General features: G+C 53.9%; 1 protein-coding gene across 2 annotated transcripts in view; it reads left to right on the top strand.

Annotated features, from left to right (window-relative positions):
• Tspan18 (tetraspanin 18) overlaps positions 1 to 18,601 on the top strand; it is a 139,869-nt gene extending 121,268 nt beyond the window's left edge. For both annotated transcript variants that reach the window (XM_052724480.1, XM_052724479.1), the window contains 6 exons: positions 1,340 to 1,534; positions 10,165 to 10,239; positions 11,130 to 11,228; positions 12,274 to 12,456; positions 16,305 to 16,388; positions 17,633 to 18,601. In XM_052724480.1, the coding sequence (XP_052580440.1) occupies positions 1,340 to 1,534; positions 10,165 to 10,239; positions 11,130 to 11,228; positions 12,274 to 12,456; positions 16,305 to 16,388; positions 17,633 to 17,680 (684 nt within the window). In that variant the 3' untranslated portion in view covers positions 17,681 to 18,601. The remainder of the gene's footprint in view (positions 1 to 1,339; positions 1,535 to 10,164; positions 10,240 to 11,129; positions 11,229 to 12,273; positions 12,457 to 16,304; positions 16,389 to 17,632) is intronic.
• The last annotated feature ends 1,558 nt before the right edge of the window (positions 18,602 to 20,159 follow it).

The raw sequence follows: 20,159 nt of genomic DNA, 5'->3' as shown, positions 1-20,159 counted from the left end.
TGCCTGGACCCTCCTTGTCAGCTCTCAGCAGACGACTATTAAACTCCAAAGCCACCCAGAATGATGAGAGGAGCAGACCTTCCTGGAGGATTTGTGGGGAAACTGAGGCAAAAGTTAGGGTACAGCAATCGGCTCTGGCCTCTCCTCCGGCCTGCCCTCTTCTCCTCTAGTCTCTCCACCCACCCCGCCTGATGCACCTGCCAGTGGCTTTTACCCAGCCTTTCAGCTCTGTCCACAGCTTACAGGCCTGCTGAGTAAGCCAGAGGCGGCAGTGACCCCCCGCCCCAACCTACCTGCTGTTCTTCACCTGTGCCAACGGGAACATCAGGCCCTGTTAGCCCCCAGATTCAATGTCAACCCAGTTCCACACAGAGCAGACCCACTTCCAATATTGTCCATACTCAAGAGAAATGGAATGTCCTGACTGCTGAAATCTGTTGTGACTGCTCTGATGTGGGAGGTGGAAATTCAAGCTGCTAGTTAACCATGAGGGTGCCAAGGCTCAGAAAAGTCAGCCACTTTACTTAAAGTCACACAGCTAATACACATAAGACACAACCCCTGCTCCAGCTTAAGCCGCTTCTCTCCCAAGATGAGCAAGGCATGGAGAGAGAGATGGGCCATGCAAAGACATCAGTGAGAGGCTTTGGGAGTTCAGCCAGGCAGTGGTGACGCACGCTTTGAATCCCAGCACTTGAGAGCTGAGGCAGCTGGATCTCTGTGACTTCAAGACCAACCTGGTCTATAGAGTGAGTTCCAGGACAGCCAAACCTACATACACACACCTGTGTGTATGTCTCAAAAAACAAAACAAAACAACAAAAAATGGGAGTTCATTGGGCAAACCCTGCCGCTAGTGTGGCCACTGTGATCTTAGCATCGCCCTCAGAGCTTGCTCAGTGTCAGGGAGATCTAGGCTGCAGCCTTGACTCTGCCGTGAACTTGAGAGGTGACCTTTTGCAAGTCAATGGCCTCCTCTGGGCCACAGTGTGGAAACCGCCTAAGCTTGGAGCTGTGACATTTTAAGAAGCATATGAAAGTCACAAATAAACCCTCTGTGGCACAGTCCTTCACAGCCTGAGGTGACACACAGGTCAGAAAATAAATTGAGAGGGTATGAGCTATGCTGAAGGCCAAGGAACCACAGGCCACGTTGAGTCCCACGGAGACTCAAAATGGCCTGTGAGCTGTGGAGACTCAGGCTCAGCATGTTGAGATCCTGCCTAACCCTGCATGTCTCAGCACTTCAGGCCCGGGCCTCACTGAGGGGAGGGTGTGGAAGGAACGTCTAACCTCACTGTCTGTCTGTCCTCTTTTCTCCGTGCCCGCCTATGGACAGCTGGGAGGAGCCTGCCTGCTGGGCGTTGGCATCTGGGTCCTCGTGGATCCCACTGGCTTCCGGGAGATTGTGGCTACCAACCCCCTGCTGACCACCGGCGCCTACATCGTCCTGGCCATGGGTGGCCTACTGTTTCTTCTGGGCTTCCTGGGCTGCTGTGGGGCTGTCCGAGAGAACAGGTGTCTGCTGCTATTTGTGAGTGACCCATCCCTCACCCCGACTCTATCTGTGGCTGCTATGGGAGGGATAGAGGGCTGCTGACTCCCAAGCCCATCCTGGTTTCAGAAATTAAAAAGTTCTTCCCACCTCTGTGGCTGTCAGCAGGAAGGCCAGTGAGTCCTGAGATCTGGGGATGTAACGCAGTGGTAGAGAACCTACATGCCACGCACAGAGTCCTGGGTTCAATCTCCAGCCCACTGATTGTGGTCAGTGATCTGGAAGCCCTGAGATGTCCTGCTACTTACCCACAGCCCTTCAGGGGTTGGTGCAGAGGTTGTCACGGAAGCCCTGGACTGTCGTCTCACCCTTGGGTGAGGAGGCTAAGGTCAGGGACACTCCCAGAGCACCTTTCCAGAAACATGAAGCAGAGACCAGAAGGAAGGTTGAGAGAGCTTTGAATTTGACAGAGGTAGGAAGACACGCTTTGGAGGGTTGAGATGAGTCTGTGTGAGAGAGCAAAGAACCTGGTTCCTCAAATCTTGGTCCAGTGAGGCCTTTGAGGTGGGCGTGAAAACTGAGTTCTGCTCAGGACAATACCTGAGCTTTTTGACATGAAAACTCCTCTCCATCTCCTTAGACCAACCATGGAAAAAATAACTATGTTCTGTTAGTTTAACTTTGAGTCTGGTAAGGTCTGTTCTGAGTAGCCCCAAACCCAAGATGGCGGTTTAAGGATAGGAGATAGCTAACTGTACCGTCACAAACATACCTCTTCCCTTTGGGCGTTGGTAACAGTACTCACTGCCGTTGGTTTACATTTTAACTTTGTGACCAATAGACTGTTCTGGTCCCTTCGTGGCTGAGCAGTGACAGCAGCTTGAGGACTGCTTGGTGGAGCGCTAGCATTTGAAGATTCTTAGCTACCTCTTAAGTCAGTCTCCCTCCTCTCCCCAGATCTAACTCCTTGCCATCCCAACACAGAGTGACCCTGTGCTGCCCTGGGACTTCTCACCATGCCTCTGGGAGTTGACTTCTCCTGGCTTCCCTACCCCCAACCCCCACCCCCGAAAGTCAAGCCAGTGCCCTTGGCCACAACACACTTGACTGTGTTCATGCTCAAGAAGTCCCCCTGGGGTCTGAGCTGAGTGATACTGCTCCCCAGGAACAAGGCCGTCCCCGAGCTTTGCTGCCCCAGATCCTAAGCCCGCTGTTTGCGTGGGGCCTCTGCTCATGGTTCTTGAAGAGGCCTCGGCCTCTTGAGTCGAAACAGCCAGGCGTCTCAGGGTACCGTCCACTGCGGGCATTGGTATTGGCTAGGATGGTTTCCTTCCTCCAAAAGCCCTGATCTATAAACCCTTAGTAACGAAGCCAAGCTGGCTGTAGGCAGATCACAACTGCAGCTCTCCACTTCCGGAGTGGAGATGGAATGCTTTCCGAAGCTGCTTGTTAATTCTTTCTATTTGTTACTTTTCTCCTCGCTATGACAAATGGCCGGGCAAAAGCGTCTTAGGAAAGGAACGGTTTCTTCTGGCTCAGTTTGGAGGTGCAATCTATCAAGGGGGGAAAGGCATGGTGGCAGGAGCTTGAGGCAGCTGGTCACATGGTCTCTGTAGTCAGGAAGCAGAGAGAGATGCATGCTGGTGCTCAACTCACCTTCTGGTTTTTATTCGTTCTGGGATCCCAGCCTATGGGGTGGTAATGCCCATGTATAGGGCACATCTTCCCTCTGCGGTTAACCCAACCTAGAAACTTCCTCACAGACGTGGCCAGAGGCTTGTCGCCTAGGTAACTCTAGACCCTGCCAAGTTGACAGTCCATGTTAACCATCACAACCTTCTACTCCTGCTTTGGGGTACCCTTGTAGTTCCCTTGGTGCTAGAGATGGGTCAGGGACCCGGAGTAACTGTCCCCTCCATCATGCCCAAGCTGTGAGAGGTGACCTAGCCACCGAGGGAGGATGTGCTAGGCAGGAGGCAAGCCTGGGTGTGAGTGTGTACCCTGCTCTGTGCTGCCCGTCTGGTTTCTTACCCTCTCAGCCTCAGCATCTTTGAGTGTCGAGGGACCGACTACCTATGCTGGAGGCTGACTCTCTGCAGATCAGGCAGCAGCAGATGATTTTTCTCTGGACTCCTCTGGGCTGTGGTGAGGTGGGCTTGCTGTCCTGGTCTTGGTGGATGGGGTGCTCTCCCAGGAGCTCCTGTGGGCCTGGGGCCAAGAGAATTTCAACGTTGAACTCAGCTTTTGCTGCAGGGTTCCTGCTTAGGGATGAATACATACATACCTCAAACCTGAAGATGCTCCCTGTGCATAGATGGCATGCAATTCAGTGACAGGGCCACCTTGGCTGGTGGGCTGCAGGACTTCCTCATAGAGGACCCGTGGACTAAGGCCCAGGAGCCGGGACAGAAAACACTAGCCAGTGCCTCACTCCTGGAGGGCAGGCCACTCGGTTCAGACCCCCAGGGGATCCCTTCAGCGTGGGCACAGCCAAGTGTGCTGAGATCAAAGGCACTGCCTTGCAAGTAGTGAAACTCTCTTTGCTACAGTGGCACCAGGCCTGCTAGAGGAGGACATCTGGCCTGGGGCTCCTCCCAGATTAAGACACCCCCATGTGGCTCATTCCTACCATAGCTGTGTGCTCCACCTCCCAGAGAGGAAGTGCAATGGCCTGTGACACGAGCGGCAGGGGAGCTGTAGGTCCTTTTATTTCTCAGAGCGGAACACGGCCAACTTTACTAGGAGAGACAAAGAAACCTGCGGGCGCCCCCTAGTGGATGGTCCCTTCCGCATCCGTCAGCTCCTGCATGTAGCAGCTCTCTAGCTGGGGAGCCAGGCAAGGGCTTTAAGAAGGACCTGGTCTCAGTGCGTGATGACCAGTCTGTGCTACTCCTAGGCGTGTGCCCCAAGGGTTCCATGTGCTACCACACCACAGTGAGGCTTGCACATCCATGTTCACTGTTGCTCTGTTCACAATAGTCAGAAAATGGATGAATGGATAATGAAAATGTGGTGCATATACACAATGGAATTTTATTCAGCCATAAAGAAAAATGAAATTTATTAAATTTTCAGGCAAAGTGGGTGGAACTGGAAAATATTATATTAAGTGGGGTAACTCAGGCTCAGAAAGACAAATCGCGCATGTTCTTTCTCATGCAGATCCAAGCTTCTAATTTTTATTTATGTGTATTTGTGTAGGAGTAAGCACTGGGTAGAGGCCAGAAAACTAGCAAGGGGCCCAAGAGAGGGGAAAAAAAGACTTTAAGGGAGGAAATGGGAAGATACCAGAATGCATATGATATGAAAGGTGGATTGGGGGTGCTGAGAAGGAAGAGGTGAGGAGATGGGGAGACGAGGGAGCAACCAAAACTAAAGAGGTGTGAAAATGCCATAAAGAAACCCGCTGCTTTGTATGCTAACTGAAAACACAGATACAGATATGTACACATAAAAAGAGGGTTTGTAAACCCTGCGTGGTGGTGCACACCTGTAATCCCAGCACTGAGGAGGCTAATGCAGGACTGCCGTGAGATCAAGGCCAGCCTGGGCTACAGTCTTAGGTTCTGTCTCAATAAAAGAGAGAGGGGGGAAAGAAACGGGATCCGGAAAGCAGGATGCATCCCCTCCTCGCCGTGGTCCCCGGGGATGCATCGCTGTTAATGGGTCCATCCCAGCAGCCAAGCCCGGAAGGCAGCCTGTGCTCTTGGCTGAGAGCAGCCTGTGCCCTGCTGTGTTGCCAGCCTCGGCTAAGTGTGCCCTGCACCCTGCCAGCTGGAGAGGAGAATGGGGCATTTGTCTTTGGTGAAGTCTGAGGAGAAGGCTGAGAGCTGGGGACAGGCTGGATCAGACTAGTCCCCTTAGGACAGCTAAGAGCTGTCCCAGCCGGGTCCCCTCCTCGCTGACCCCCTCTGTCTCCACTTGGTCCTGCTCATATATCAGCCCCTCCTCTGCCCTCTCAGGTTCTGCCATCTCTCAGTTTCTCTTCCTGCTCCCTTTTATCTCCCTCCCTATCACTCCGCCTCTCTCTGTTCCCTGCTCACCCCGCTCCAACGGTTCACACAAGCCTAAAGTCAGTGTGGATCAGAAGCAAGGCAGAATACTCAGACTGCTGCCATCCAAACCAGCGCCGTTCAGCCCCAACCCAGAATAGATCTGGACAGGCCAAAATCATGTGCAAGAGCGCTAGAGCTGTGGGCGTGTGTGTGTGTGTGTGTGTGTGTGTGTGTGTGTGTGTGTGTGTTCTAAGTGTGTTGTGTGTACATGTGTGGTATGTGGTACCCTGAATAGCTTATTACAGGTGCATGTGTACATATTACGCGTGCATATGTGTTTTGCTATATGTATATGATGTGTGTACCTGTGTTGTGTTTGGTGGGTTATGTAGTAGTGTGTGAATTGTGTGCAAACACATGTACAGGTAGCATGTATGTGGTGGGGTGGGATTGAGGGGCATTGATGATTTGAGAAGCTTTTCTGTTTTTCCAAGACAGGGCCTCATGTAAGCCCAGGCTGCCATGGGGGCGAGAATAATGATCTTGAACTTCTGATCCTCCAGCCTCGCCCCCCCCCAAAACACCGGGATTACAGGTGCCCCCACGCCCAGTTTGTGCACTACTAGTGACCCAGCCCAGGACTAGATATCCTAGGCAAGCCTTCTGCCTACTGAGCTACAGCCCCTTCTGGAAGGTTTTCGGAAAGGTTCCAACCAGTTCTCTTTCTCAAATTGAAGCTGGCTATGTGGTTGCTCCTGTAGAAGAGGACCTCTGAGTCAGACCCTGGTGGCATCTGGGGCTCCCTGGAGGCTTTTGACTTCCTCCTTAGCCTGGCTGTCTGGACAGGACAAACAGAATACGGCTTTAGCTATCCCAGGACCCTGGCTCCAAGGTTTGTGGCAATAAGACCTGGACATGGAGCAAGCCCTGACTGGTTCTGGGGCCTTCGTCTGAGGATAATTGGCCCTGTGACCAGTCACCTAATGGCTAACCTAGCTAACGATGACAGCACATGTGTGGGTCAGTGTCCCCCAACACCAGCTCGACTGATAGTCTGTCCTGGCCATTTCCTGTGTGTCACCTCTGAATGTCACAAGGAGCCCTATATCCAACTTACCTAAAGAGTATCTTTAATTCTAACAAGGGTGGGGAGGGGAAAGAGAGGGAAGAAGCAGAGAGTGAGTGAGTATATTGAACAGTTACATGAGCTGTACTGTGTGGAAACAGTTTATTAGAAAGGAGAACCAGAACATTCCCCATGGGTAAGAGCACCCAGGCTCTGCTGTCCTCAACAGAGGTAGTAATCAAAGGGTGGGAATCCCCTGGGAGGGCATCCTGTGCCCCCTGGGGAAAGTCCCAAGCAGCAGGAAGCTGTGTGAGCAGGAAGAAGTCACTTGACTGGAGGAGTCCCAGGAGGGCGAAAACAGCATTGTGTCTGGTGTAGGTATTGCAACCTGAACTTTGAAACTCACACCCTGTGCAGGGCAGATCTGCACTGGGTGGGAGCTCCCAGCTCCCGGCCTCTGGGCAGGCTTCTCTTTCCCTTTCCCAGGGCCAAGATTTGCCACATTTCTTCTTGGCATCTCTCCTAAGGCTTCAGCTCTGTGCAGCCCACCCCCGGGTGAGCCTGTGTCTTCCTTGTGTGTGTTGGCTTGTCCATGCCCAGAGTATCTCAGAGCAGGCGCTCAATGGAAGCTTGGGATGGGGGCCCAAGGAGGAGGCAGATCAGAGGTGTTAGTGAGAGTTTAAGCTTTGATGTTTGGCTGTGCATCCCAGGGCTGGCTGCTTAACCTCTCTGAACCTAAGACTCTTCATATATAAAATGGGGATAACCAGATCTTCCCAGCTGTCATTCTGTGTTCACAATCCACTGGGAAAAGGTGCATCTTGCTTAGCTCTGCTCCTGACCTGATCCATGGGAAATAAAAAGCATCAGTGCTGGCCATTCACAACTCTTAAGAACTGAAAGCTCCTGTTGTCACCCCAAAGCTGCAGTACCATCACCTGCAGTCACCTCCAAATGGCATCAACACCACCTCCTCTTAGAGCCACAGTCCAGCAGCAAAACGGAGGGTTGCTGCCCAGGGCACTTGCCCCTCCCCCAAGCTCCAGAAAGGAGACCGCCACGAGTGGCATGCTGCACTGAGGTGGTGGGAGCAAAGGACGTGGCGGCCGCTGTTTTCCTAGATGGTGCCCAGGCTTCCGGTGGTTCTCGGTGGTCTTCCCGGCAGATCAGCAAGGTTGCTCTCAAGCAAAGCTCACCACCTACAATCTCACGGAGACTGCAAAGCGATCACGCATGGGCACGGGCCAGCCATAATTTGTGACTCCTGGACACCGCCAGCCTTGGGAGCTTCCCTGTGGGGTCAACAGCCAGAGGACCTGCCCACCATCAGGGAGGACACAGCGTGGGGAGGAGCCCTGGGGAGCCCACGTCGAGTAGAGCGGATGACCAGCCCAACGGAAGTGCCAGATCTCTGCCAGGGTGGAGGGTGGGGAGGCTGCAAAAAGACACTCTCTCAGTGGCTGCTCTGCCCAGGCATAGCCAGACTCACGGAAGCCAGGCCAAAGGGTACAGAAAAGACTGGGGAGCAGCGGCCAGGGTCCTGCCCCACGCCTTGGAAGCTTTCTGGCCTATTTCACACTGTTCCCTGTCCTCAGCCCAAGACTCCCCCAGTCTTTGAGGACTGCTGGGTTTCCGGCTGGAGTCAGCCTGGATGTGCCAGGCTGCCCCACACTGTCTCCAGCAAGGCTGCTACTCACCTGCCATGCTTCCCCCGGCCTGCAGACCTTCTCTTAGCACGGAGGCAGCCAGAAGCCCCAAGCAGGAGAGGGGTGGCCTGGGGCTTTTCAGTCTTCACACCTTGGGGCCAGTCATCACCTCGGCAGCCCCAGCTTCCTCGGACCAGAGAAAGCGATAGAGAAGAGCCATGGGAAAGACTGGGGCCAGGGCCTGAGTCCGAGGTCAGAGGCAGCTTGAACCTGAGTGTCTGCCCGTCCGCCTGCTGAAACAGTGGTGTGCACAGCCATGGGGGATGCAGAGAGCCCACAGGTTGCTCCCTCGGCAGAGCAATGGGCCAGGGAGATGGTCCCGTTGTGGATAGTCTGAGACAAGCCTCCTCTCTTCAGACATTGCATTAGCAGACTATGCAATGGTCTAGGGGCCTGTCAGTCTGACAGCTGTCCTTCATTCTTCCCAAAGTGGCCCATGCTCAACAGTTTGGGACCTCTCTGGGGAAGCTGTGTTGGAGCAGAAAAGCCATAGTGGGAAAATGACTTGGGTCTCCCAGGATGAGGACGAAGTGACAGGTTTCTGATGGAAAAAGAAAATGATGAGAGAAAATCCCTCAGAGCCATCCACCATGGCCCAGGGCATCCAAGTGATGAGGGCATCACTCATCACAGCCAAGTGACTGAGTTCTGAGCAAGAGGCAGGTTCTACAGCTCATCCAAATGGCCTGGGGACACTTCCATGGCGTGGGGACATCTTCACTCCATTATATCATCCATCTTCATTACCCGTCCCGTATTATTAGGAAAGAGGGACCCTAGATTTCCTCAAGCTAAGCCCAACACCCTCATCTCCTTCTGGTCCAGTACAACCCATACAGGCTGAGCAGCCTGAGTGTGGCCAGGAGGATGGGACATAGGGACCAGCCCGGGTGTGCTCGCAGTGGGTCCCCTGCTGGTGGCTCCAGCAGGGGTGAGGATGGAGTTTGTAAGTGTACTGAAGAAGGCAGGCCAAAGCGCTTCTTCCTATTTTTTGAGCCAAGTCCAGAACAGTGTTGGTGAGGACCGGTGCCTGAGACACATAATGTATCACAGGGTCGGCATGATCATTTGTTCATTTGTGAGGCCTCTCAGGTGCTGGAGGGAGGCAGACTGCAGCTGGCGGCAAAGTCCTGGGGTGCCTGCTGGGGTGCCTCTGCTCGATGCTGTGATGTGGAGAGGGCCCACTGGGAGAAGTCAGGAAAGCCTCTCAGGGGTGAGGCTGGAGCTTAACAAGAGACCACCCAACATGGGAGGGCTCCACACCAGAGCACCCTGGTTAATCTGTGGAACACAGGGATTTAGTGAGTGGAGCAGACAGGGCTCTGTGTTGGACATCAAACTCCCCTCCCCTGGACTTTCTGGGAGTCCCACCACCTTGCTGACCATCTCACGCCTGCGTTTCAGCTGAAGATTACATGGCTTCCTGCTTCCACTAAAGAGAGCATGGCCTCCCTATTTCCATGGCAACCAGAGACACTGGGGCAGGGAAAAAAGTGGCCTTCAGGTTAACAGGGCAGGGGACCCAGCCTGGAATCCCCAAAAATTCAGGATCCCACAGCTTGGACAATTCATAGAGGGAAATATCCCCAAAGGGAGCCCAAGCAAATTCCAGCAGCAGCCTCCTCCCAGGGCCCCCAGGTAGGGCTGCTCAGATTGTACACTCTACAAAGCCACTTCTCCCAGTGACCATGTGCTCGGAAGACAGATTTATCTGCCCGTGTTGCTCATACGTTTTATTGCAACTCTGTGCCTCCAAGGGTAGATCCTTGGCGTGTTTGTTATGAGGACGGTGATTTATGGCAGCAAAGGTCTGCCTTACAGGATGAGTGCACTCCTCTATCACAGAAGGGTGCGTGGTAAAATGGTGCCCACGTGGGCCTCACGGCCGCCTTCTCTCTGCAGTTTTTCCTGTTTATCCTGGTCATCTTCCTGGTAGAGCTCTCAGCAGCCATCCTGGCCTTCATCTTCAGGGAACACGTATGTACCACTCAGCTTCCCACCCTGCTGCCCTCACTACCCACCGAGCACAGGGGCTGCAGAGTGACCCCTGCCTCCCCCCAAGAGTCTCTTAGAACTAGCTGTCCCACAAGCCTAAACATGACCTGCACCTCAGGGAGGGGCCAGGGGCCAGAGCAACTCAGCCCAGTGCAGTCTCCTTCTGTGGGAGTATTTCCAGAAGTCCTCACCCAGGGGTGCTTATGGGTCCCCTCTCCTGAACCACCTGATATTCTAGAATTTATATCCAACCCAATGACAGGTGTCACATGATCAGGTGGTGGGAGAGGACAAACCCAGTCTGGGCATGCTGTGTGTCATAGTAGGCTACCAGCCCCTCTGATTAGCCTACATCATGGGCCATTCATTCGAGAAGCTTCATCCAGCTCCTTGCCCTGAGCCTAGTGGGCAAGGCCTGGCACCACAGCTAGAAGGGCCTGGGCTCCAAACAGGAGAAAAGGTAGGATGAGACACATGGGCTGGCCTGGGACAAGGAGCCAGCTTGAGGAACAGTGACTTTGAGGACACAGTCGGGAGCAATGGGTCGTTGAAGTCTCCTTCTTTACCCACACCCTGGCTTCCTGTAGGTGGGACCTGCCACCTGCTGATTCTGAAGGATGGGATGGCAATTGCCCCACCTCCCCAGTGCTCATCCTCTGAGAAGAGCGGCAAGGCTGAGCAGGGTCCCTAGTGTGTTCCGTCCTGGGGTTAGCTGAGCACTGTGTGTGCAGACAGCCTTGACATAGCAATGGCCCGTGATGACACAGCAAGGCCCCAAGCCTTGGGAAGGAGTGCCTGCCCCAAAATGGACAGCTTAGGATGACCTGGGAGGCCAGACTCAGCAGACTCAGCATCCTCTCCTCTGTCCCCAGCTCACCCGAGAGTTCTTCACCAAGGAGCTCACCAAGCACTACCAAGGCAATAATGACACGGACGTGTTCTCTGCCACCTGGAATTCGGTCATGATCACAGTGAGTGCCCCTTGCCATGCCGTCCTGGAATGCGTGAGCATCCAAAGCCATAATGTTGACCTGGAAAGGGTCTAGAGGTCACCCTCTAGAGTGTTTTCAGTCCCCTGCCTGTGCCAGACATCATCAATCGGGCAAGAATCACCGATCCCATTCTTGGCCTGTGAATAATCATTTGTACAGCACTCCAAGTTGTCACAGCTAGTAAATCGAAGTCCAGACTCTCCACAAAATCTGTTCACTGCCCCTGACTTCAGTCCTCAAGCAATAGCCATTGTCACTGATGTTAATAATAATTAGTACAGCGGCTGGGAAAATGGTTGAGTTAGTGAAGTGCTTATTGTGACACCACAGAGAACTGAGTTTCAGTCCCAGCGCCCATGTAAAAGGCCAGGTGTTAGGATGTACGCTTATAATCCCAGCACCGGGGAAGCAGAGACAGGTAAATCCTTGGGGCTCACTAGCCAGCCAGCCTAGCCTAATCTATGAGCCCCAGGCACCAGTAAAACGTCTGTCTCAAAAAATAAGATACAGTTGGGTGATGCAGGCTCACGCCTTTAATCCCAGAACTCAGGAGGCAGAGAGGCAGGCAGATCTCTGAGTTCAAAGCCAGCCTGGGCTAAAGGACAAGTTCCAGGGCAGCTAAGGCTACACAGAGAAACCTTGTCTTGGAAAAAGAAAAAAAAGGACAGCCCCTGAATTATGACATCTGAGACTGACCTCTGGCCTCCATGCACACACACACACGCACACACACACACACACACACACACACACACCCCTGCACATGAACAAATACACACATGCCAAAGGAACAATAATAATTAGCATAGCATATTCTAAAATCATAGCAACTATATGTGAAGTGCTTGCCAAGTGCTGGTGAGATAAGGAACAGACTGCCGTGCCCCTCCTACAGAGAGGACCCCGAAGCCCAGGGACACTGGCCACCACCACCGTCACAAGGAAGGCAGAGGGAGCTGGACCCTGGCCGAGGCTAACAGCCCCTCTGCTCCAGCTCTGGCTTCCACTTTCCGTTCTCTTCTAGTTTGGCTGCTGTGGGGTCAACGGGCCCGAAGACTTCAAGATGGCCTCAGTATTTCGGCTGCTGACCTTCGACAGTGAGGAGGTGCCCAAGGCCTGCTGCCGGAGGGAACCCCAGACTCGGGATGGGGTGCTGGTCAACAGAGAGGAATGCCAGCTGGGAAGGAGTCCATTCATAAACAAACAGGTACTTCCCTGCTCCCAGCAGACACTCCACCAATACGGGCAAAGCTGGGGGCAAGCAGTGTCTGCCCGGAGGGTCGGAAGGTGGTCGGGGGCTTTTTTTAGACCGTTCTGGCTGCGGCACGGGCTTCGACTCATGCCTCTGAGATCCAAGGAAGTGGGGAGGGGATCACACTGGCGAGAGACGATTGGGTTCAGGCTGGGGTGGGAATTGGGGCTGTTGTTCCAAGGTGAGTTTTCCAAACTTCTAATAATAGAAGTCAGAGGTCGGCGGGGGGTCGGGGGTCCTCCTTAGGGATACACTCTATTTATGAGGATGCCGGGCAGGCAGGGAGGAAGGAGGGGATGAGCATGAGAGCCACATCTGGGTTTGTCCTCTGGCCAGACTTTCCCTGGGAGAATTTCGAATGCCGGGAGCTGGTGGAGCACAAGAGGGGAGACCCGGCCCTGCTCCCACGGGGACCCAGGTCTAGGGAGAGGTGGTAGGTGGTGAACCATGAACAAAAGTGATCCCACAGTGCTGGTTGCGGGGGTGGAAATCAGTTGAAGGAAGTGCCGAGATGTGCATGGGCTGGAGCTTAAGCTTCTCAGAGTCCCAAGGGAGGGCATCACTGGGCTCAGACCTGATCCCGTGGCCTCAACTTGACACCAAGAGCTCAGCTCTTGTCCCTGTACCTCGTCTGGGATAGGCCGGAGCTCAGCTCCTCTGTCCCACAGCCTGCCTTCCTACCCCCAGGAAAGAGACAGGAATAAAGCTGGAGGGCACCACCGGGAAGTGGTGGCAATGGAGAGAGCAGGCCGCTGAAGGTTTGGATGGCAGGGACCTATGTGCAGAGCAAGTTGAATGTGGGAAGCACTAGGGATGTGGGGGGGTCTCGTGCTTCCACTGCTGACAGGCCTTAGCCATTACCTGCTCATCGAAAGCGAGGCCTGCTGACCCAACTGCTTCCCTGATGCTTGCCCTGCAGGGGGTGAAAAGCCCAGGCAGCTCAGAAATGTGAGACAGAAGCCTTGCCTCTCCCACTGTCTGTCAAAGGCCCGGAATCACACGTTTAGCCAAGGGGATATGAACAAAGAACATTTGGGCAACCGAGTCACACCCTTATGAGAAAGTGTGACACCCCCACTTCCACCAGAATGCAGCCACCCAGGACCCTTCTGAGGACAGGGAGAAGATGCTGTGGTGGTAGATCTACACAGAACGAGCAGATCATAGAGGAGATGCACAGTTTCTTCACTGAAGGAGCTGCTGAGGGATCGGGAGTTGGGTGGGACTGGGGGAGAGTCCCACAGCCAGGCTCCTGCCCCGCCCCACCCCTCATCCTGAACTTTCTCCTGCAAGTTCCTGGTTTCTAGACACTTCCCCCGTGAGGACTCTCCTGCTGTCTCCTGGGCTGAGGACCACACAGCCATATCGATTCTCCACCACAGAGCCTCTGGGGGTTCAGTGGGGCTAGGAGCTACCGGGGCTGCTTCTCTCGCTGGCATTCCCTCCGGGCCATCTTTTCTGTGAAGAGCCTCCACTGGGAGACCATCTCCAGTTGCATTCTCGCAGAACTGCCTTCCACAAAGCCCAGGACACATGTGTGACTGGCACAAGCCAGACTGCTAGAAGTGTGTAGTTCCTTCGGGAATGTGGAGGTGGCTGGGTTGGGACTCTGGCTGCCCTGGAGCTAGGAATTCAAAACAGTTCTGCATGAACAGTGGTCCCAAGGAGGAAGGATAATACAACAGCTGGAGTGGTGGTGAGGTGAATTACTGGCCTTGTGATAAATCTCAGTGTGAGTACAGGCCTGTGACAAAGGTGTTTCTATGCTTCCTGGGCTGAGGGACATTGTAAAGTTTGGGGAATGTTGAGTGTGAAGTACCTTTGAGATATCCAGGCAGGGATCCCAGGTGGGCAGTGAGGTACTCATCCTGGAGCCTGTGAAGGGCTTCCTAATGATAAGAATGTGGGTGTTGCTGCCCAGGGTGAGCTGCCCTCTCTCTGGTTGGTTTGGGGTGACTATGAGAAGGAATCAGGGTGAGGAACATCCCCCCGCCCCCGAACATTGGAGGATAGGCCCTATGACACGTATCTGGAGAGTGATGTTCTGTCCCTCTGCCAGATGGGGGTGCTCCATCATGGAGTGATGCCCAGGGTGTTGTCAGACCCAGGCTGTGATAGAGGGGCTTGGACACAAGAGGACAGCGTTTCTGAAATAGTTCTGTCCCCTCAGGATAAAGGGGAAAGGAATCCCAGGCCCCTCTCTGAATCTGGGCTTCCCCTCTTGCTGTGTGCGTGGTCTCAAGTGAGCCACCCACCTGCTCTCTCCCCGTTTCTGAGGAGGTAAACCACAGATAAGCTACTTCTCACTAGGGGCTTCATGGAGGATACATGAATCCCAGAAAGCTCCTGGCAGAGGGAATGCTAAGTGTAGGTAGTACCATCCATCCCCTCTGCTCACTCTCGCCAAGGCTTCCCTGTCCCTGGGGAGTGTCCACCAGCCAACCTTCTGCTTGACTAGGTCACTCGTGCTGGAGTCTGTGTGTTCCTACGCAGTCTGTCCACTCACTCCATGGTGCTCCAGGGAGAATAGGCACCCCCACCCTTCCTTAGCTCCTAGCCAGCCTCCACTTGGAAGATACTGTGACTCCCACCTGGCCATTGTCTCTGATCAGGTCCTACTGTCTCCTTGCTCAGAGATAGCCTCCTCGGGTCCACTTCTAGCCAAAGATAGTGGGATTCTGAGTAGGAAACAGCAAGAGACTTGAACACCAAGACCCCAGTCTTGGCAGAACCCCAAATCCAACAGTCACCCCACAGAGATGGGTACAATTCCTACACCTGCCACACCACCAAGCCAGTTCACTTGAAAGTCCTCAGTTGGGCCCAAAGAATATTCCAGTAATCATAAAAGAAAGAAAACTGTTTCTTTAAGAATGTGTTTTGGATAGCTGGGGGTATAGCTCAACCAATAGACTTGTCTAGCATACATGAAGCCTAGGTTCCATCCACTACCCCCATAAACTGGGTAATCCTAGCACTCAGGTGATAAAGTCAGGAGGATTAGAAGTTCAAGGTCATCCTCCACTACATAGAGAGTTCAAGAGCAGCCAGGACTACATGAGATCCTATCTCAAAAAAAAAAATGTGTATATTTCATTTGGAGCTGGGGTGGGTGTGGCTCAGTGGTAGAGCATTTGCATGGTCAGCATTAGGTCCTAGGTTTGATCCCCAACACTGCTGTATATATAATTCACAGAGAGGACTTGTTATGGACGGATATCTGTGGCCACCATGGGGGTCAGGGGCAGGGACACAAAGTATGATGTATTTGAGGCCCAGTGGGAGATGTCTTGTCTCCCAAGGTGCTAGAGAGGCAGCAGGCACATGAGTCACATGGAGGTGGCTGCTGCTGTGAGACTGAGGGAGAAGGGCTGAAAAGTTAGCAGTCAGGCTGGTCAAGAGAGGGACTGAGGGGCACTGTGAACCTCTGCGAGCTGCTGTCCCACCCTAGGACATGGGGCACCATAGGACATCCTGATTGAAGAAGCTCAGGCAGCTCTGCCTTTGGGGTTCAGTCCCAACTTCTAAAGAGCACCAGAAAGCCTGGGTGTTTGGACATTTCCTCATACCCTGGGTCTAAGGTTGAATTAGCCTTGGGAAGTTTTCAGCTTGTCTCGGGACTGGATGTCACTGTGGGGATACTGTCAATTCTGTCAATGACCTGATTCTTCCTCAGCCCCACATCAGTATGAAAATGTCAGCCTGTGTTGCTGAGTGCTGGGGCCAATACCAGGGACTCCAGTGCCAACAATGGTCCCCAGTTGCAGAATGCACTTCCCTCATCCCTATCCTTTCCTTCCCAGGGCTGTTACACAGTGATCCTCAACACCTTTGAAACCTATGTCTACCTGGCTGGGGCCTTTGCCATTGGGGTGCTGGCTATTGAGGTGAGTAGGGCCCCCTGGGAAGAAGCCTTGGGGCCTGGACACACAGTCTACTTCCCAGATCCATGGTTGCTGGCTGCTGCAAACATCTGCTGCTAGAGAAATCCCTGTAGCCTGAAGCTACAAGTCTGCTTGTCCCAGGACAATGAGAGTAGGCAGGCCCTGAGAGGTACCCCATCTCACCCCAACTCTGCACTCCAAGTGCACTTTGTGGGATACGTGAGCTGCCTTGAAGACTGGGGTGCTTCTTGATAAGGCCGTGCCTTTGCAAGTGTTCAGGGTGTCTTTTTAACAACAAAGCCTTAGTACCCTTTATCCCAGGGCCCCAGAGCATACACATCTGAGTAGCTGCTGACCTTTGAGCTACCACTAGGTGGCGCTTCAGCCTCCCCTTCTCACGGCCCCCTGCCCAGTTCTGGGATGCTCTTTGGGGCAATGAAGCCAGCCAGCCTGATGCTAGGCCCTTGCCTCCTGCTGTTTAGGGCCCCCTTCAAGGATGCTCTGCTCACCTGGCACCCTGGATATCTCCTTGTTCAATGTCCTCTGTGCCTTGTCTCTCGGGATAATATAAGCCACAGGGGAAACGGGGGCATCATTTGTTAATTCCACAAGCACATATTAAGCCCTTGCTGTATGCTAGCACTGCCGGAAGTGAACAAAGCCTCCCGTGGGAACTGAAACTAACAACAGACACACAGATCTTCCTGGGGCTGGGCAAATGTCAAGAACGTGTCCTGTGTGCATAGCTTTCCCTCAATGTAGCAAGAGGTCAAGGTCAGGGTGCTGTAACCTCTGCAAACCTCATCGTGTCCCCGTGAGCTCACTGAGAGTGCAGCGGCTAGAATCAAGGGGAGCTCTGAGGGCAGGCAGCAGGTCTCTGCTCAAGCCTGGCTGCCCCACTGGAGCTGTATGACCTGAATCAGGTTGTACAACCTCTCTGTGCCTCACTTCCTGCTGGTCAGAAAGCCTGCTGATATAGCACTTAAAATTTACTTTACATGGTCAGCGCTTGGTACACACTTGGGGCCCAAGAAGGGTTATGCTCTGCTTAAAGTCTTTGCTGACCCAAGAAATGCAGATTTGAACTATTTAAACAGATCGCTTGCTTTCCAACCCCCTCTTCTTAGATGGATGGTGAGCACTTGCTTGCCCTGGGCGGTATCAAAAATCCTCTCGGGAAGTGTGCTGGGTGACCCCTGGGCGTGCACCCAGCCTGACTCTGGTTCACCTTCTTCCTTTCTCTGCAGCTTTTCCTCATGATCTTTGCCATGTGCCTCTTCCGGGGCATCCAGTAGGCCATGGTCTGAAGATACCCAGCCCACCACTGTCCAGTAGCCAGCCCCCTCCCTTCCTTGTCCTCTGCCCCCAGGGGAGGAGGCAAAGCCAGCCCAGATGGCCAGGAGCATAGAGCTAATTTTTAACAAACAAAACAAAACAAAGACAGATGTGAACTAAAGAGGCCTCACCTTGGCTCCAAGGCAGGAGCTATGGATGTCGACAAGGACCTAGGGCTGGCCTGGGACCAGCTGTTCCTGAGACCAAAGGATTATCAGCCTCAGAGCCCCTGGGCCCTGTCAGACTGGAGTGTCCTCTGGCCTGGGCCCCCTTTCTTAACATTTCCAGGATCTGAGCACCCAGAAGGCAGAAACACACCCTGGAGGATGAGCCAGAGCTCAGAGGCCCCAAGGAGACGCACTTTTCACAACCCAAGGACAGAATCTGCAGCGCCATCTGCTGGAGGACGAGGCTGTCCCTGCTCCTGGCGGGCTGAGGGTGGCTGAGTGTGGACACTGGATCTGAAAGTGGCCGTCTTTGATTTCCTCATCTCTTGGATCAAAGCCTCTCCTCGGCCCAGAAAAGGGCAGTGACCTGTCCACGGTCACACAGCACGTGCATGACAAGGTCATCTCTGGGCTGCTGTCACTCCAGCCAGGCCTCCCTCAGATCTGCCTCAGCATCCCAATGTAAACTGGCCAGGAATTGCCTGCACCAAGTTCTACAGCTGAGAAAAGTCCGTCCTGTGTCCACTCTGCCCTGCTGGTACCTCTACTAAGCCTACTGCCATACATCACCTGTCCCTGTGGGCCACACAACCCCCCTCTTCTCCCAGGTGGAAGACACCCCGGTATTGTTCATTTCTCCTTCTACCCAGAGCTGAGGCTTGAATGTGTTCTTCAAGGTCCCTGCCAAGAATCCCGCCCCCCCCCCCCCCCCCCCCCCCCGCATACCTCCACATGTGGAGCTCACTACCTCCCAATGCGGCCTCCTGCCTTCAGAAGCTCTGACGTCACCATCACCTCAACAGACAGAAGGGTTTCTGTTTTCCTGTGCTTCTGTCCATGTATTCCCTTCACTCTCTCCTTCCTAGAGGTTAAGGTCATAACTCTTGTCTGCAGACTTAAAGAACCCCACAGCCTCTCAGCCCTTCCTACCATGGCACACTTTCTGTCCTTTGGCTGTCCCAATGACATTTTGCTATTCTCTCTAGGCTCAGATTGCCCAGACTCATGGGTCTACAACTTAAACACACACACACACACACACACACACACACACACACACACACACACACACACAAACTCAGACTACAGACTAGGTTGCCAATTGGGTTGCATGTCAGGACCATGTTGAATCCATTAGTGGTGTCTGTCAGAATCTCAAGTTTGATTAATTATGTCTGCCATGGTCTCAGCAGGGCGGGGGTGGGGGTGGGGGGCAGTGGTGGAAGGAACCGAGTGGTGCCTACTCTCCTCTCCCAGAGGGAAGAGCCTAATCTAATTCCAGCTTTCCTCTGCCTTCCTGCCACCTAGGAGTCATAGCCTGGAGCCCAGGGCTCCCCTGCTGCCTGTGCTGTCTGGGTTCAAGGGGACCCTCCTCTTCATGTCCTCACCCATCCTGGACTTTCTGGGGGTCTTTGAGCACCACTTTTCCAAGTTGTCCTTATGACAACTTACTTGGCATCCCCATAAAATGAAGCCTGGAGACTGAGTCACCAGGTCAGAGGACCCCCCTGCTGGCTCCAGCCCAGACTAAGAGAACCTTGGCTCTGACTCAGAACCCACGGCATACTGGGCTCCAACAGCCTAGGAAGGCAAACGGATCAGCTGAGGTCGATTGGGAAGCTCGTGGCCTGGCTGAACAGGACAGAGCCCAACCACAGGGGCTGCTGCCCAGAGCTAGCCCAGGCTTCCAGAGGGGGCAGGACTGGGACAGAGGGCTGAGAAGGCAGACAGCCAGCCCAGGCAGTTCCAGGGTAAATCATACTCTCAACAGGAGAACTTTGCATATAGATGTTGAAGAGCCCCAGGGTAGGCCAGATCCAACCCAGCTATGGCTCCAACTCCTCAGCCAGCACCCTCGTAGGCCAAGAGGGAGGCTGGCGGTCCACCCTGTGAAGTTGCCAGTAGCCATCTACAAGACTGTCTGAGGTCACTCTAGTGGGGATTGGCGGCCTGCTCTGTGTACTCCCAGGGGAGGGGAACGGAACCCTCCCTTTACCTCTCACCCCAGGACCTACAGCTTCACCTGAGATGTCCTGTGACCCTCACCCAGTAGTGAGCAGAACAGCCTCTGCCTGTTCCAGAGCCACTTGCCAAAGGGACAGCAGTATCCTATAGGAAGGGGGCTAAGACTGGATCTGTGGCCCATGCCCTTCTCAGCACCCTGTCCCAAGCCCCTGGCCTACCCAGGTCCTGAGCCCAGCACCCTGCCTCCAGAAACCCCATCACACACACACACACACACACACACACACACACACACACACACACACAC

Source organism: Peromyscus californicus, unplaced genomic scaffold (assembly GCF_007827085.1).
Source record: "Peromyscus californicus insignis strain IS unplaced genomic scaffold, ASM782708v3 Scaffold_7__1_contigs__length_154581171, whole genome shotgun sequence".
NCBI lineage: Eukaryota > Metazoa > Chordata > Mammalia > Rodentia > Cricetidae > Peromyscus > Peromyscus californicus.
This window is presented reverse-complemented; position numbering and strand designations above follow the sequence as displayed.